Here is an 18,034-nt window from a genome sequence, read left to right as displayed (position 1 = left end):
CTGAATTGATTATTCACAAATAACATCAACATCATACTGATAAAGAAGACTTAAAACTAGTGATTGTAAAATTTATTTTGGGAACATTGATGAATGTTGTTTTGGGACTCACTGGCAATTGATCAGTTCAGTCGTTCAGGTATGCGGATGTGTTGTTGTAGGTGTGACGTCATTTGAATCCCCACCCAGCAATTTTTTTTGCATTGAAGGCCTGATGAATTCTTTGCAGCACACACTAAAGCTAATGTACATATTCATGTATACACGTTGGTGGTTGTCCACTTGATTAAATACATGCATGTTTGAACATCATCTGTATCTCCAGGTATCTTTAACCGACTGTAAAGACTCAGGATGTAATACTTAACCTTAAGCGCTGAACAGGACAGCAGTGAAACTAATCTAACATTTTGAACATCAGTCAGTAGGAGTGGTTCAGAGAAAAAATAGATCACAGAAAATGTTTGATGGGTTTTCTTTTTAGCTGCAGCTGTGACCATCAGACTGAAAATTCAGGTCAGGAAGTCACCCGTAGTATCTTTGTGGTTAGATCGCTTTTCCGCCTTGGGTTCTCTACTACCGGAAACAAATTCTCTCAATCATATGTTTAAGTTTACATAACTACATTTTTATTTCAGTTTTAGATGTGCCGATCTTAATAAAGGAGGGAAATTTGGGATAAAGTGCGGCAAAAGATCTGCTCAAATAACAATGAATGTCCAGTGAAAATGACAAATGGACCAAAGTAAAGCTATTTTTTATGATATTTCTGATTTTCTATTTCTTAAATTAAATATTTTTCATCACCTATACATCCTCTAGGAATTAAACTGACTTCAACCTAATTAATGTTAATCTATTTCCGTGTTGAGTTTTCACGCTGCGTTGTTGAGTCTTTGGGTGCGTCTAGAAGAATATCTGTATTTGTAATTATATTAAAAAACCTTTTCAGTCTTTAAATCCTTTAACACTGCAAAACATAATTACTGACACATATTTGTGAATACATTAAGCGACAGAAAAACAAACACCGTAACAAAGACCTCCTCTGATTGACTGATGTAGAAAGAATAACGAAGACTTACTATCAGCGTCCAAATGGACAAGGAGCGCCGCTAAGCTGGACACGTGAAGGATCGTCAAGCAGCAGTTAAGTCTCATGGTGGCAACACTTCAAGTACAAGCTATCCTGTTTTGTATAACAACTAATGCTGCAGGTCTGCTCTATATACCACGGTAAGTGACATGTGGTCTACTTCACTTCCTGTTCTTGATTACCATGGTCTGTGTGTTTGCGTACCCCCATTGCAGATTATGTTGTGAAGGCAAATAGATACATATCACAGCCCAAAAAGGGACATTTTTGGCAAACAAACCTTTGAGCAAACAGTAGAGCCCGACCAATAAAGGATTTTTAAGGGCGATACCGATACAAATCGTTTGGTGATTTAAAAATCCGATATTATATATCGGCTGATATATATATATATACGTATATATAAAAAATCCAACAGATTTCCTTAACATTAGTTATTTGTAGTTATTTATGAGTCCTCACTGAAATAATATGATAATGCTTTAAAAATAAACTTGCTTGTTTCATTATCACAACAGAGGAACATCAAAATTCCTAGCTAAGTCAGTTTCACTCTTGGCTTACACGTAACAGCAGCAAAACTGGAAATGGTAGTCACAAATTTTGCCATGCTTATTTGAGTTAAGAGAACTGATGAGGATGTTCTTTTAATTGTTATTCAAGCAATGTATTTCTCGTGACAGTTGTCAACTTACCATGAACACACTTCACCGATGATCTCAGTCGTGGATAACTGGTCCGCTCTGCCCGACTCTGGCTGGATCAGCTGGTTGTAGGGCATCCCGAACACGAGTGTTGCCAACAGGGACGGGTGTTTTGTCCGTTTATATTTTATTTTTTAAATATTCATTTATCGGCCATTATAAATGCCGATACCGATAGTTTGGAAAGTGCCTAATATCGGCCGATAATATCGGCCAGCCGATATATCGGTCAGGCTCTAGTAAACAGTACAAAAGTGAGTCAGCAGTGATTGCATCATATATTCTTAATTCGAATCAAACAGTTATCGATACACATGTTATTTGATTGCACAAAAATGACGAGATTATTATTATTACATTCTCTATCAAACAGTTAAAGAAACACAGTCAATAAGCCGAAAAGGTTGTGAAACAAAATTGCAGAAGCTCAGTAGTCATTCATGGAGTCAGAAAATGAGTCAACAGTTGAAATAGTACCATTTGTACAGGTGAAAGCACATGAAACCATTAATGTTATCAGATGTTATGTCACGGAAAACAATAAATTCAAGTTATGGATGTGCAACAGCACAAAGTGACAGTTTTAACCGGCGGGGAGTGCGTGACACAAAACATTCGAACCAAGATCGCAAACAAGTCCCTACTAGTTGTAGACAGATTGCAAAAATTCTGTAAAAAAATACTGTAAACAAATCCAATCAAATCCCAAAATCCAACACTTTAGTCCATCTGTACCTACTCTCTGACATCCCATCTTGTCTGTTGCACTCAGCTCCCCGAGCACACTGGTTCTTGCTGAAGACTTTAAAAACAGCTCACAGATTCTTGTAAAAAGTAGCTGAAGGTGGAAAAGTCACGGTGTAAGTGTTAGCAAGGTAACAAAAGTAACAAAAGCAGGGTTTCTAAAGTATCGACCAAACTGTGGACAGTCTCAGGTAGGTCGGTTGGGATGTCTGTGCTGTAGAATCCTTGTGTTGAGATAAAAGAGCCGTCTTTACAGAAAGGTATCTGAAAAACCTTTGAGTTTTGTGTTGCCTCCTGAGTTCTCTTGGACTTGAAAATGTTCATCGGTGGTCTTCTAGTGTCTAGTAGTCTTTAACACGGATCGCAGCGTACTCTGACGTCTCCTCCATCGGCCTACGAGGCCGAGCAGCAGCACCCGCTGGGGGCTGATGGTTGAGGGCAGCGTACACAAGAGAACTCCCCTCCTCCTCCACCGTATTCCTCGGTCTCTCTCTGTCCTTTTTCGCCTTGCCGTAAATGGGCTCATTGTCTCTCGGTAAAGGCAACTCGTCGGGTTGTGAGGGCGGAGGCGTTCTCCTGGTAGATCTCCGAGATGGCGGCTCAGAGGGGTTTCCTCTTGGCAGAGCCTGGAGGTTGGCGTGTGGAAGGGGTTGCTCGACCATGGGGATTGCCATGTACTGCAAACATCCAAAACAGTATCAAAATATGTAAATAAGTGAAAATGGGATGAGGTGGCTGTGAGTTTGGTGTATCTGTATCATGTCCTACCTGATTTTCAGTTTGAGTCTCCTTCTTTGGTTTCCCTGCATGAAGACATTTTGGTGAAATTAGTTACTGCTTTCAAATATTTGTGGTATTTTATCTTGGAGAGTTGAAGTCCTCTGTAATATATAGAAAATATGAACCCTCTTACCTTTACACACGTGCATGGATGTGACAGATATGATTATGACTATGATGACAAATGTCACAATCCCAGCAGCAGTGTACACGTACATCCAAAGGTTTTCATCTTCTGGAACAAACTCTTGGCTGTCTGTGAGACAAAGAGGACATTTGTTTCGACATCAATGTGTTTATGTATGTTCTAGGATTCAGATTAAAAATTAAGACACTGTATATATATTTTCCTTACCTGATTCATTCTTGGGTGTAATATTGGTGTTCTCCTGAGTACCTATATAACAATACAGAGTCTTAAGTCTTAATGATATGACGATAGAACGGGTGAAAATAAAACTTTATGTCAGGATAGTTATATTTTCAAGCACTGCAATTATTCAAATGTAAGATGTACAATATGAAGACAGGCTTCTTGGATCAGATCTTTCAGTATACATGTATTAAAATTACTGAAAAAGTCACACTCACCAGAGACAGAGACGTTAATGTTGTGGCTCACGCTGCCTCCACTCTGACACTGATACTCACCTGAGTCGCTCATAATAATCTTTTTAAATACCAAAAACGATATCCCTTGTGAATCTTCTAGTTCTTTCCACTCTGTTTTAATGTGGCTGCTACTGCTGACATTGACAGGGACATAAGTTGTCCCAAGTTTAGACCAGGAGACTGTTGATGGTGAGTTGTTGCAGAAAACAACTGTGCAGTTAATCCTAAGTTCTTCCCCAACGAAAGCTTCATACACTGTGTTGCGGCGCACTCTGATTTCAACTTCACAGTCTTCACCTGCAAAAGGAAAATGACAGAATAGGTTAATTCACCTTTACTTGATATCTGCTGTCATTGGGCAATTCAATCTGATACCAGCTAATTATAACAGAATAATGACAGTGAGCAGTGAACATGAATGACAACAAAAGGTTTTTTCAGGTCGTCACAACATAATGGTGGCATTTTTAATTTCTGCAAAAACCACAGACATATTCAAATTTGCAAAACTCACTTTGCAAAGTGCAACATATAACAATAATTCCAAAATGATAAAATTAATAAAATTAACAGGACTTGGACTCTGATAAGCATGACCCGGTTACTCAAGATCCACACACCTTGTTGTGAGCAGAACTATTTTCTTTCCGTATCGCCACACTGAAGGAAACGTGCATTTACTCATTTACGAGAAGCTAGCAGGCTAAGCTAACTAAGCTAGCTCACATTACAGCTCAGCCAAGGCGGGTGCCTTTAATGTTCACCTCCCACCCTGTCACAATCACGAGCCTCTCGTCCGCATGTAGACGCACACTTCCTTCTGCCAGGTGAAACAGTTACTGAGTGTTGTTTGGTAGAACGAAATTGTTCCTTCACGAAACTGCTCACAGAAAGGTCTCAGGATTATCTTGAGAGAGCACCACAACCTGTGTGCTATCTAGTCCATTATATTTGAGAGAAGGTAGACATCCCTACGGCCGATAACTGTCGCTTTAAGTGCTTTTTGCTCGAATCATCACCTGCTCATTTCGAGACGATGAGTTTCCTAGCTACGAGCAGTTGCGACAGTGTTTGCTGCAGGTGTGATGGAGCTGATTGAAACCCCACAAAAAGGTTGAGTTACGAACACGATTAGTATGAAAGGGAAGTGAGAGTGCAACTCCACCAAAAGTGCAGTGTCTCAAGGGGGAACATCAAACCCACTGAATTTCACCTGTTACAGACCCTGATATCCGCTGAGTACTTTGCATTCTGCAACATTTGTTCGATTTAACATTAAGCAAGCCGTCTATTGTTTATGTCTGTTGACCTACGCATATTACGTGATGTTAAAGGGTCAGAGGGCGACTGTTCGTTGCATCTGCTGACGATGATCATGCGATATGACTGAGAGCTCCAGAACAGCTTCGAAATAGACCTTGATGAAAGGAGTTTTGCCTTGAAATGTTTGCTCACTTTCATGCCGATGGGGTGAGTGTTCAAAACTATCTGCGAGTACACTTTTAACATCACTGGTGCACCACATTTAATAATACATCGACGATTATGAAGTAGGTGTATTTTTAAATGTTGGTGGCTCAGTATTAGTCATCTATAAATAATACCTGTTTTGCCCTCAGACCACAAACAAACAAAAGGAAATCACAGCAGAGACGTACATGACTAACACTTTTCTTTTTTTAGAATAAGAAGTCACACTGGTAGTTTTGACCGAGGGAGGACATATTGCATACCGGAAATGATAGAATCTATCAACCTTTCTTATCTAAGTCAACAATTCTGATGCACAAGGAACATTGAGTGGGCAGATGAGTGATAAGGCTAATGAGTACTTGTTTTTTTGAAAAATATTATCTTTGTTAAAATCTCAGTTTTAATTTTTTCCGTCTAGCTCCCACACAGACGAAAAAAAACCCTGCTGTGGGAGAAATGAATCGAAAGTAGCATTTTTAGCATCCGAAACAGACATTATGCAGTTTTTACATGTTAGTTCTACAGATATTAATGCTGAAATTTGCATAATCTTAAAGATAAGCACATGAGGAAAAATAATCCTATGTCAAACGCAATAACCCTGTATCACTCCACGATAACGGCTTAAAGGTGCACTATGTAGTTTTGGGGAAGAAGAAGAGAAGAGAAAGATCTTCACTGACTGTTTTTTTTACACCTAAACAAACCAAATAATCAAACTCCTGAACTGAATAAACACACTTTCATGCTGTTTTACTTTGTTTATAAGTGGCGGACCCTGCCACATTTCTAGCTTCAAACAGTGTTCTGGACCTTGTTTTTGGACCAGCTTGTTTATTCACTTATGGAATAAAATAAATATTTCTGAGTTTTAATTATTACCTGTAAATATTAAAATTACATAGTGCCCCTTTAACCAGATCTAGGATCCACATCAAATTGTACTCACTCATAGCTACCAGCCACCTATCCATCTCGCAATGTTCAAAAAACGTCCTGGATCCGTCCCTTTTTCCAGATCCACACCAAAACCTAACAGGGTCTTTTTTAGGCTGATTTTGTGGAAAGTGAGTAGTTTTTGTGCTATCCTGCTGACGAAGCAACCAACCAAGCAGCAAACAAACGGACACGGGTGAAAAGGTATCTTTATAACATAAGGACATTCTAGATATCCGTTACGACTTTCCTGACAAACTGAGCCCCTTGTTGGGTTTAGAAGACTGAACTTTTAAAAACTGTACAAGCTGCCTTGATATTTTTAAAATCTAAATCCTCTAGCACTTTAAAGTACATGACCTTCACAGAAATCCGGCCTCTGTCCCTCGCAAAAGAATTTTAATAGTGGTTACTCAAAAATGAGCTGACTTTTTAGTAAAAAAGCCTGATTTAACACATAACAAACCTGCAGAGGAAGGAAAGTTAACACTACAAAAACACTGAGAAAGCCCAGTATGCAAAAAATGATAACTTACCGTCAGCATTTAAGGTGAGAAGCAGCGCTGCCAAGATGGACACACGCAGAACGGTCCAGCAGTGGTTAGGCCTCATGGTGGGAACACTCGGACAACGAACCGTCATCTTCCAGTCGCAGCCAATCCAAGTGGGAAATGTTCCTCCGAGCACATTATTATTTTATTTAAAAACAGAGAAGTTCTGCGGCGCCGATGTTCAGCTACATGCTGCTTCCTCTTTCTACTCTCTGTACACTCCCTAACTCTGCCTCTTTCCCCTTTACAGCGAGAGCAGTGGAGGGGAGTTAAGGTTGGTGGGTGGTCTCGCTTCTGCAAAAGTTGCAGGTCCAAATCAGTCAAACGTGTCTGATTAGGGGGTTCCCGCAGTTTCAGGTGAGGACCCTGCTACGATACATCTACAGCAAAGACTTAATGTTTTACTACAGTCGCCCTCTCTCACATATAACCTCTCCTCTCATTTCCGAGTCTTGTGTCAGTCTGCGCACCTTCATCACTTCTTGGCTGTGTCTGTGGTTCAGACTTCTTCAGGCTGACTTCCTCTCCCCTCTCCTTTTCTTTCATGTTCACCATCTGCATCTCCTGCAAACCCGTGCACAGCAGTGCGTTGATGTGTGTGTGTGGTTTCTATCAGGCAACACCATCAGCCTGTGGACTGCCTATCAGTCAATGTGTCAGCCTCATTCAAGGTTTTGAAAGGACCGCTTCACCAACTGTGCACAGCCAGTTTGGTTTAATTGACAGGAAAGTCTTCGGCTTGTGAGATGAACGTCGTCTGTGGCTCTAGAGGGAGAGCTTTGAAACGACGCTGATGATGTCAGGGTTGAGGAGACACGATTCAGCTGTAGTTTGGGAAATGTAAGAGCCATTGTTTTAGGGGCTTTTCTGCTTACATTTTAACTATTTTTTAAAAACTGTCTCTTGTAAATCTTCTAAATTGCGTCCCTTTAAGACCCTGAAGATATAAGCACAGTGGAGGGAGAGTACCAAAACCTGGAAAAATACTCACTACCACTTTAGGCCCATTTCAGTTCCCAAATAACGGTTTGTTGTGGTCCGGAAAAACGTCATATGTCAGTGAATGTGACTGAACATAACATGAATAAATCTAACATCGACATGACTTAACCCTTCCTCGTCTGTGAACATTTATGAGTCACGTAGATGCATTTCCAAGACACCAACTCCCATGAGCCTATGCTGCTTACATCTTTTGTTTTGTTTTGATTGAGAGACAACTAGCAGCAGAAATTACATATTTTGCGTTTAAGCAAGTTGAAATGCTATAGGTCCGCTAACTCTGCACCATACAGGACTCACACATGCACCCAAAAAGCAAACAGTCAGGTGCGGCTAAACATTTAATTCATCACACTGGTGCACCGGAAATTTAGCAGATTATTTTTTTTAAATATTTAAGGTTATTACTATTTCTTGTGATGAAGGTATGCATGTATTAGCTGTTATTTATTCCTGCTAACAATCCTTAACATAATGTGTCAAAATGTATTATTGGGTGTACCTAAATTATGTGCTCGTGCACCTAAATGAAAAAAGTTAGGCCACCTGTACAACCAAGTTAGTCTGGAGTCATATTATGAGGGTTTTGTATGTTTTACATGTAAAATATCATTTTGCGTGTAGCTGTCAGATAGTTATAGCTCTCTGAAATGTAGGAAATTAAAAGATTGAATACCCCCCTTTTGTGTACAGCTGGGAAGAAAGGCCTATGTTTGAAAACAACATCGTTATGGGTACATAAAAAAATACCTCAATAAATGTCCTGTATTCAAATTGTTACCCACATAAAAGTACATACGTTTTAGTAAAATGTATGTGGTTTGGTCAATATGGCACCAACACAGTCGTGGGTTAACTTGACCCTGTACTAGTTGTGGTTACGTGGTTGTCTGACCATTAGTACTGGGTAAAATTAACTAAGTATTGCATGAAACTTTTTACCCAGTGTTTTTAGTGTGCGCTTATGAGCAAACATAATATCTCACTGTAAAAAAATACTCCATTACACATCTTGAAATCAAAATATTAAGTACTTGGAATAGACTTCCAGAGTATTGTAGCATTTAGGCTACCTAGCTTACATATTTAGGCTAACTTTTGGCTTTTACTGACGCCTTTAGCTAATTTCACCTACTTTATATCGTGACTAGTTTTATTCGTAACACTGCATCACATTTTAAAAGCAGAAGACAAAAAGAAAGTACTCAATTAAAGTACATGTACTCAACTTTGTACTGATACAGTACTTGATGCTAACAACGCAGTTGCTTTCCACCACTGGAACACTCACCTGTGGCTGTAAATATCTCAGGGGAGAAGATGAAAATGTACATGTACATGTGATTAAGCGATATATTCACCACTCGAGCAATGAGTCAAGTACAGTTATTTGACGTGAGAAAAAAGTCAGTGTTGATGAGAAATAAGTCGAATATTTCTTGAACAACAGCGCAGATATGTGGCCTTCACGGTCAGTGCAAGCTGTCAAAGTGGTAACGACTGCGCAGGCGCACTCTCTTTACGTAATGACGTGCGTCCATACGTCTCCGACGAGCCGAAAATGGCGGAGTACCTGGCATCCATTTTCGGCACAGAGAAAGACAAGTAAGTTTTATTTAATATTCATTGTATTTAGCGCCGAAGTGATGGGTTTTAAACAAAGTACGCTTGGAGTGGTTCTTCTACGTCGCCAGCGGGGCTCGGCTTGTAGCCGCAGCTCTTCTGAATGTCCTCGTCAAGCTTACATTAGCAACAGGAAGCTAACACTCAGCTAACGCATTGAATGAAACTCAGGAAGGCACCTTAGCTAACCTACAGCTACTTTGCGCCAAACCGGGTAGTTTAGCAAAATATTCACTAATTTATTGTTACACAGGGAAACACTGGAAGCATACTTTGTAGGTTATTAAATAGCCAAGCACTTGGTTAGTAGCTTGGTTAATGAATGAGCTTGTTAGCAGAGTAAGTGCCCTGCTCAGGCTGGTTGTTTTTGTTCCGTCTCACCGGTGGAGAGCAGCAGAATGCACCCTGCACATCTGTGACCAGTGATTTAAATTAAGTTACTGTACATTCATTGCATTAATGTAACTATTACTTAGACAAAGACTACCGTTCGTTCGAGGGGTGCACTCCAAACTAGCAAAACAAAACAGTGAGCTAGCTTAAAGTTAAGACAGCAAAGCAGGGGCAGCTACATTCATTTTATCCATCCATCCAAGTGGAGAGTCAACATAATGAACAACTTATATGATGATTGACAGTTTAATACCAAGACATTAAGTGAACAAATATTGTGTGTAAATAAACTCTGAAACAGTATCTAGTTTTGTATCATACATCATGTACTGATAAATTGCCCTGCTCTAACACATAGTAATTGATCTAGTTCAACAGGTGGTTCAGCAGGTAGGCCAAGGTTGGGTCTGGTGATATAATTTATTTCTATATTGTAATAAAACCCTTATGAAAACACCAGAACAAACAGTGAGTTAACATGAACAAGTGCGGCTTGTGGATCCAAAGCTGGATATAGTTTAATCCCTCGGAGTCATAAAAAACTATTAAAACACACCATTGAGTCACACTTTTGCATGTCCCTTCATTATAACGAACAATGTATTTTCATTTTCCTTCTTTAATCAGACCCAGTCCAGTCAGTCTTGGTGCCCTAGGTTCTCATTAGTGCACAAAATCTAATGCTGGAAACAGTCAAACTCGAAATACACTGTTTACTTCAGTTCAAGCAGCGTTGTCTAAACACTGCAGTGCATGGCTGTTTTCAGAAATTACTTGAAAGATACAAGTATATGTTGAACTGATATAAAACAAATGCACTAGCCACAGAGAGGCTGGAGAACTTGGGAATTATTTAACAGACTGAGTCTGACATTGTTATTTGCGTAGAATTTTTGGACAGTAATATAACATTTCAAATATCGTCAGCCGGATCTTGCAACAAATTAACTGAAACAAAAATAAACTGAGTATGGTGACACTGTTACTTATTTTTCCAGGGTCAATTGTTCCTTCTATTTCAAAATTGGAGCTTGCAGACATGGAGACCGCTGCTCGAGATTGCACAACAAACCAACCTTCAGCCAGGTGAGGTCCCAGCACACTTCTTCTCCTAAAATCAAGGCCGTAGTGTGTGTTATTGGCCTCACTTATATGGTACTTTTCCCACTTCACAGACAAAAACTTTACAGTTGGCCTCTAAATCACCCATCCAAACACATACTCATACACTGCTGGTGGCAGAGCTGCCAGTCAAGGCATCCCTGCCCACCGGAAGCAACTTGGGGTTCAGTGTCTTGCTCATGTACACGCTAACAGGTGGACAGGAGCAGGGGATTGAAAGACCAACCCTGTGGTGAATGGTTAACCAGCTGTACACCCTTATTACAAGTCATGTAGCTGATCTAACCAGGGGATACATATGTATGAACACACCACAATTCTTGAAGCTGATATGTGTGGGAAAATTAGGGCTGCACCATATGGTGAAAAAAATCGTATTGTGATTACATAATGATTCATGATTAGTGGGCGTCTCTTCAGCACTACAGGACTTTTTAATGTTTCACATATTGTCAAAAAATTGGAGCTTCTTGCAATTTGGATATTTCAAGAAGCTCCAATTCTTCTCTTGGCCTTTTTGCAACTTTGATAATATTTTGATTAATTGCGCAGCTCTTGTGAAAATATTTTATATTTGTCTAATAGATAAAAATGTGCAATTCTAGTATACTGGCTGTAATCTCTCAGACCTGGCTATGAATGGGTAATATGTGTTCAAATGACTAAAACTGTGGTTAATGTGTCCAGTAATGACGTGCTCTGTCTTGCATTTTATATTTTGTTATTTTCCATTACTAACAGTTTGTGTGTTAAGCTCATTTTTTGCAACTATGAACTTCACCCATATCTCAGATCGTTCTTTTTCAGTAAATTAAATTTTCAAGCATTCTTTTTGTGTGTGTGTGTGTTTTAAAGAGGTTATTCTGAAAAAGAGCGGTCTTATGTGCGCAAGTGGAAAAGGTTTGGCACACAAATGCAGACTGCTGAAAGCCAGGCCAAATTATAGGCCAATATAACTTAACTTTGGCTTTAGGAGGAATTTAAGATATGATGTGGTTGAGCTTAACCCAAAAATGGAGTATACGAACATGTTGTAATCAAGCTTTCTTAATAAGGAAGTAAGTAAAGCTTATTTAGTTTAGCATCTTTCACATGCTCCCTGTGCATGCATGACTGTGAAAACAATGTAAACAAGCTAAAATAGAAACGGCACAAAACTACAATCCTGTCTAACCACATACTTCTGTTCTTTCCCCCGCAGACCATCTTGATCCAAAACATCTACCGTAATCCTCAGAACAGTGCACAGACGGCCGACGCTTCTCGCTGTAAGTTTGAACTTTGTCAACAACCTCCCTCTCTGTTTCCTAAAAGTGGTGCTGCTCACAAATAACAAACAGACATGAGGTGCTGCTTCAGCCCTGCAGGCTTGAGGAGACCTAGCTGGGAACCCATTATCTCCCAAAACCAAATATTCAGATATTTGTCAGTTATCACCTAATACCAATAAAGAACACCTGTTTCTGTTGTTCAACCTTGTGTAGCTGAACTGTCACATGGTTCACAGAGCAGCCTTTAAGTATCTGAACTGTGGCGCCAAAACAAACTGTTCTCAGTTCAGAACATTCAGAACTGTGTGTTCAGTTAATATGTTGAGCTAAAGCAGCACCTCTCATACAGGTAAGTGTGTCAGTGGGCAGGAGGGCCTAGAATTGATTTGTCTGTTTTTTGTTTTGGGATGCAGTGCATTCACTCTGCCATTGATCAAAGAGACAGTTTTGAAAAAGAAGGATCTAACCCCATTTGTAAAAGTGGCCTCTTTTTTTTTAAAAGGATAATTCTGCCAATGTTTTTTTTTAGTTAGCGGTTATAGGTATCAGCTTGAAAAATAAAATCCATATCGTGTATCCCTAATTAAAGTGTGTGTACAGGTCTTGCTTGGAGAGTAATGCTGCATATGTGAAAAAAGTAGTATAAAGCCTTTTGTGGCTCCAGAGGAAGCTGCATGTAATCTGATAAATTGCCTCCACTGATGTCACTCAGTGGCTAAGTTGCACTGTTGGTAATGTAGGCACAAAAGGCTTTATACTACTTTTTTCGCACATGCAGTAGTACCTCCCAAAAAGACCTGTTAACACATTTAATGTGTAAAATCGGTGGACAATGCAAGTTTTGTTTTTGTTCTGTGTCCTCGAATGTTCTCTGCAAAGGCGGTTGTGTGCTTGTGCCACAATTCGGGACAATTTGAAGTCGTAAAAGATTTGGGATACCGCTTGAGGTCGTTCCTCTTCCATTCAGTGCCAAATTACAGAGGAGAACGACTGTGGAGAGAGTGTTTTATTATGTCTGGATAGCTTCCAGTTGTGTTTTGCAAGGTTGTGTCAGAGCAATAAACGCAAAAAGAGCCAAGACAAAAGTCGTCATCTTACTTCAACTTTTCAGGTTGTATAAAAACATCTGTATCAATATGTTTTTGAATTGTCTTGTTTTTACTTCACTTTTAATACATTCTGTTGATCTACTTTCAAGCTAAACAAAACCAAAATGTTTATGCCATAGTCTTTTATATAAAATGGGAATTAAAAAGTAAATGTAGGGGAAATGGAGCAAATATCTCAAAACATAAAATACTTTGAAATGATCTACAACACTCTAAAAAGAGGGGCACCTCAAATGAAGATCTTGAATGCAGCATTATCTATCACATAATTAGCTGCAAAATTTACTGACAGAAACATTTCTAATCACATTTTTTTCCTCCCCAGCTCTTTTTCCTGGTTGATTTATGTCACAGACGTTTACGTTTTGTATTTCAGACCATTTCCCTTCTTGAACATTTACCTTCATAACCTTCAAAACTCTGCCCAGTCTGCTGATGGTTTACACTGTAAGTTCTCCCTTCATCTGCAGGACCCTCCAGCACCGACTGCACTTAATTTAACTCTATCACACCTCCCCACATAAATCTGGCTTAGCGTAGGAACATGTCCTCTAGAGATGTGTAACTTCCTGGAGATAGAGTAACAGGCCACATGCTGTTTTGCATGTTTTCCTGGCAAAACTACCCGAGTCAGTCTTGTGCAATAATGTGCACAGTTTCTATCAGATCGTCCATTTGCTGATGTGAAACAGATGTGATAGCTATAATTGACTTACTGTTTCTGTGTTCTTTGCTTCACACTTAACAGTTTGACATTGAGTACACATTTTTCGCTTCTGGTTCATTGAAGCCGGTTTCTACTGGTGCTGCCCCCAACTTAGAAACTCTCCTTCAAGTTCTAGCCAGGGGTTGTCATGAAGTAGTAAACCTAAAAACACATTTACTGTAGTGTTGTCACATCATGGCTTCCTGCATATCATGTTACACTAACAGTTAACAGAGAAGGTGAAACACTGGCAAATAATTTCAAAGTAAAATGCAAGTAATCAGGAGAAATGCTAAGAGGGGTCAGCTCTAGTTTAAGCTGAAAAGCCATGGGAGAGAGAAGAATGTTTCTAGTGACAAATAACATAAGTGAAATTATCTACAGGGTGTAACTGTTATAGCAAGAAGTATCATATTATGTTGCTACAGTTAGATTGAAGCTAAGGTGTCACACAGTCCGTTTTGAAGGCTGAAGCTTTTACCATGAGTGTCCATTAAGCTTTGGCCTGACTGTCCCCTTGTTGACATTTCGTAGGCGCCGTCAGTGATGTGGAAATGCAGGAGCACTATGACGAGTTCTTTGAGGTGGGTGACCTGTGCTGGTGTCACGTCTTCGTTCCACATATTGCCTGATTTGACGTCACACCTGTGTTTGACTTTTTTTTTTATATCATGAACTTACAAAGAGACGATTTGGTCACCATTTTCTACAAAAAAATGTTTCTCTTATTATCTAGATAAAATAAAACAAGAGAAGAAGCTTTTCGACGTGTTGATTGTTCTTCTCCTCTTTTATTATTGTTATTATTATTTCCCTCACAGGAGGTGTTCACAGAGATGGAGGAGAAGTATGGAGAGGTGGAGGAGATGAATGTGTGCGACAACTTGGGCGACCACCTAGTCGGCAACGTCTACGTTAAGGTTTGTGATGCATGTATTTATAAGAAAAGTGGAGCTAATACATTAGTAGTTTAAGCAATCCTTAGTTGATTATCTTCATTGTGTAGTTCCGTCGTGAGGAGGACGCTGAGAAAGCAGTCATGGACCTGAACAACCGTTGGTTCAACGGCCAACCCATCCACGCAGAGCTCTCCCCCGTCACGGACTTCAGGGAAGCTTGCTGCCGTCAGTATGAAATGGGGTGAGTAACACCTGCTAAAGTGTAGGAGGACCGGAAACTTCCTATTTATGGAAGTTTAGAAAAAGCAACAAAATGCCCTCCTCACGTAGTTTAAATGAAATGCATGCTCTGTAACACAATGTATTCTGTGAAAGTCTATAACAGTTACCAGTACATTAGAGTGAGGTACTGGACAACAAGTTGACAGTCATTTTTCAAATGGCAGAAACCAGAAAAAGTCAGTTCACGACCAACTTAAAACTACCTGGTGTTGATTTTAAGTCGTTTCTGCGAGTGTGTTAAACATTTGAAACATTTAAAGGTGCAATATGTAAGAATGTATATGTATTTGGGTAAAAACATTCAAAAATTAACCAAAGCTACAAACAGAATGTGAAGAAATAACTGTATTGAGCATACAGCAGAGACTTCTGTGTACTGCTTTGAAGAGATATCTACTGAAGTTAACATGCTAACCTGCTCACATTGCAAGCAGTGTAAACACAACACTCCCCTGGTAGTTTGGAGCTGCAGTGCTAACAAGATAACAATAGCTGCACTCATTAATGTGTAAACACAATACAGTTGGCAGTTATTCTGATAAATGCTGCCCCTATTTGTTGAGAGTATAAATACAAGGTGGCCAATTCTTACATTTTGCACCATGAAACTGGCAAATGGAAAAAGTTTTTTGCTTAAATGTTGAGCGCACAGTGTAATGGCTGTAGAATAATGACACCATCAACGTTGAGATCCGTTCCCTATAAACCTCTCCTTCACTTTGCTCTTCTGTCTGCCACCAGGCACATAATGCTGACTGCAGGCTGGCAGCCCGGCACCAATTATGTCTGCTTCCACGTTTCCATAATAGACTAAATGATTGGTTTTGTCCTTTATTGTTGGTAGATGCGGTTATTTTTGGACTAAAGGCGCCAACATCAATATGACTTGGAAGCACTAGGAGGGGAGGAGTTGTCTGGTTCCACTTTAAGTTGGTCGGGAGCTGAGATGTTTGGTGTTTTTGTATTTTGATTTTACACAGATATGTTTAGCTGCAAGAAACTTTAACAGCTGTGTCTATAAACCATGTGCCATACAAACCCGATCCTTAACATTGTTGTATATACAACGTGCCTGTGTGTGTGTGTGTGTGTGTGTGTGTGTGTGTGTGTGTAAGGGCATCAGTTACAGGTAGATAAACACGTGTGTTGTTTGCAGCAGGTTAGTAAAGTGGGAAGAAAGTCCATCCTGCAGCTATGAAATCCAAGAAAAACCTTCACTGTTCACTCTGCAGCTCAGGCTGAGTTTAAACTGGGTAAAGAGGACAAGTGCCCTAAGACTCCAGCAACTGAGGGGCCTCGAAAGCTCCAGACTTACTGCCTATAAACTGGTTCCTGCTACTTTAATTGGAAGCTTGTTTGGGAATATCCGCCACTGAAGCCCAATATTAACTGACATGATAAGAGCCCTAAGGTGGTTGAGGTGTTTGCTTTTTTATCTAATGTTTACATGACGTGTTGAAGATGCTCATACGTTGCATTTGCCTCTATTGCTGTACAGTTAAGAACACCTGAGGCTAACATAGAAGAACTGTACATACTGTTTGTTTTTTTGTCTCGGATTAGTCTCAGCAGGTAGTATTCAGCTTGCACGTGTCCTTCAGGAAGCCACTGAAAACGTACCAGCTGCATGGGCACTGTGTGAATTATCACATTTTTCTTTAAAACACAAAGATAAACTTTGTCCTCACACAGTGGGAGGAAACTTGTGCTCCTCTTTTATGAGTCTCTCAGTGTTTTTCCATTGGATCGAGGCTTGTTTGCCGTGCCAGTGATAAGACGAACTCAGCGTGTGTGGGGGGGGGCGATACAGATCAGATGTTCTTTGGTGGGCTGGCATGCTCCTCGGCATGTGTTGCTAAGAGCCAACTTTTCCTCATGGCACTTCTCCACCAAGTTTTAACCCCTCATGTGCTGTTTGTCTCCAGAGAGTGCACCAGAGGCGGCTTCTGCAACTTCATGCACCTGAAACCCATATCGCGGGAACTCCGAAGGGAGTTGTACGGCCGCCGCAGGAAAAGGTATAGAAATCTTAAAAGAGATACGTTTATGTTTAAGGATTAATCAGGATTTCTAAAGGAATGTTTAATTGTCTCCCTCCAGGCACCGCTCTCGCTCGCGCTCAAGGGAACGACGCTCCCGCTCCCGGGACCGACGGCGGGACCGCGAGAGGCGAAGGTCGAGGGACCGAGAGCGCTCTGGGAGGTTCTGAAGGAAGCCGAGACTGACCCAATGTCCTACCAAATCCCTCCCCACCCCTTTTACCCCAGCAGTGACGACAAAGTTATTTTCTTTTTTTCGGTGAATTGTTGGAAGTGTTTTTTCTTTTATTCCCTTTTTTTAAGACAAGCTTGTGTCGCTTTCTCAATAAAACAGATTTGTAATTCTGCACTGGCACCACTTGTTTGTCTGAACATCAAGTTATTTCTCATGTGGAGAACTTTTACATATGAAAAGTTCTGATTATTCCTACAGAACTGGAAAACAAATGTGGTAGTTGCTGAGGCATCATGGCACAGTATTATTATTGAGGGGTAAAGGATATGAAGTTAGTTATTCTTTGTTTGAGTGCTTTATCAGACTTTATAGACCAAACTTGAGATCTAGGATGAATAATCACCCAATCCTGTTTGTGGTTGTGTTTTATAGCGGCTCATTAGCTACTTTATAATTCTGATGATAATCATCTGCTGATTTAAAAATAAGGGCTAATCATTTATTCCAGTCCTGCTAC

The 18,034-nt window shown here is 40.1% G+C and overlaps 2 protein-coding genes across 3 annotated transcripts; one reads left to right on the top strand and one right to left on the bottom strand.

Moving 5' to 3' along the window:
- Positions 1–2,065: 2,065 nt before the first annotated feature.
- On the bottom strand, positions 2,066–9,374 carry btla (B and T lymphocyte associated). The gene is made up of 7 exons (XM_084347278.1): positions 9,190–9,374; positions 6,882–7,720; positions 3,916–4,233; positions 3,680–3,721; positions 3,458–3,580; positions 3,313–3,347; positions 2,066–3,221 (listed from the first exon to the last, which is right to left on the bottom strand). Exons 2-7 carry the CDS (start codon positions 6,985–6,987, stop codon positions 2,886–2,888), a joined length of 960 nt encoding a protein of 319 aa, XP_084203404.1. The 5' UTR covers positions 6,988–7,720; positions 9,190–9,374; the 3' UTR covers positions 2,066–2,885.
- Positions 9,375–9,422: 48 nt separating this feature from the next.
- LOC311253158 (splicing factor U2AF 35 kDa subunit-like) lies at positions 9,423–17,700 on the top strand. Of its 2 annotated transcripts, XM_084346941.1 has the most exons (8): positions 9,423–9,503; positions 10,913–11,000; positions 12,238–12,304; positions 14,657–14,706; positions 14,944–15,042; positions 15,129–15,262; positions 17,229–17,321; positions 17,404–17,700. In XM_084346941.1, exons 1-8 carry the CDS (start codon positions 9,460–9,462, stop codon positions 17,510–17,512), a joined length of 684 nt encoding a protein of 227 aa, XP_084203067.1. In that variant the 5' UTR covers positions 9,423–9,459; the 3' UTR covers positions 17,513–17,700. The 2 variants fall into 2 exon arrangements, with proteins under 2 accessions (XP_084203067.1, XP_084203068.1); XM_084346942.1 differs by lacking the exons at positions 9,423–9,503; positions 10,913–11,000; positions 12,238–12,304 and adding an exon at positions 13,793–13,863.
- The last annotated feature ends 334 nt before the right edge of the window (positions 17,701–18,034 follow it).

The sequence above is a fragment of the Pagrus pagrus genome, assembly GCF_965226575.1.
Source record: "Pagrus pagrus genome assembly, chromosome: 24".
In the NCBI taxonomy this organism is placed as follows: Eukaryota; Metazoa; Chordata; class Actinopteri; order Spariformes; family Sparidae; genus Pagrus; species Pagrus pagrus.
Note: the sequence above shows the minus strand (reverse complement) of the source record. Positions and strands in the feature narration are given on the sequence as shown.

Coding starts and splice junctions, on each gene's coding strand:
- btla (XM_084347278.1), bottom strand. CDS start 6,987: ATGACGGTTCGTTGTCCGAGTGTTCCCACCATGAGGCCTAACCACTGC. Junction 3,581..3,679: donor TACACCCAAGAATGAATCAG/GTAAGGAAAATA, acceptor TTTGTCTCACAG/ACAGCCAAGAGTTTGTTCCA. Junction 3,222..3,312: donor AGACTCAAACTGAAAATCAG/GTAGGACATGAT, acceptor GGATGTTTGCAG/TACATGGCAATCCCCATGGT.
- LOC311253158 (XM_084346941.1), top strand. CDS start 9,460: ATGGCGGAGTACCTGGCATCCATTTTCGGCACAGAGAAAGACAA. Junction 9,504..10,912: donor TTCGGCACAGAGAAAGACAA/GTAAGTTTTATT, acceptor TTATTTTTCCAG/GGTCAATTGTTCCTTCTATT. Junction 14,707..14,943: donor ACTATGACGAGTTCTTTGAG/GTGGGTGACCTG, acceptor TTTCCCTCACAG/GAGGTGTTCACAGAGATGGA.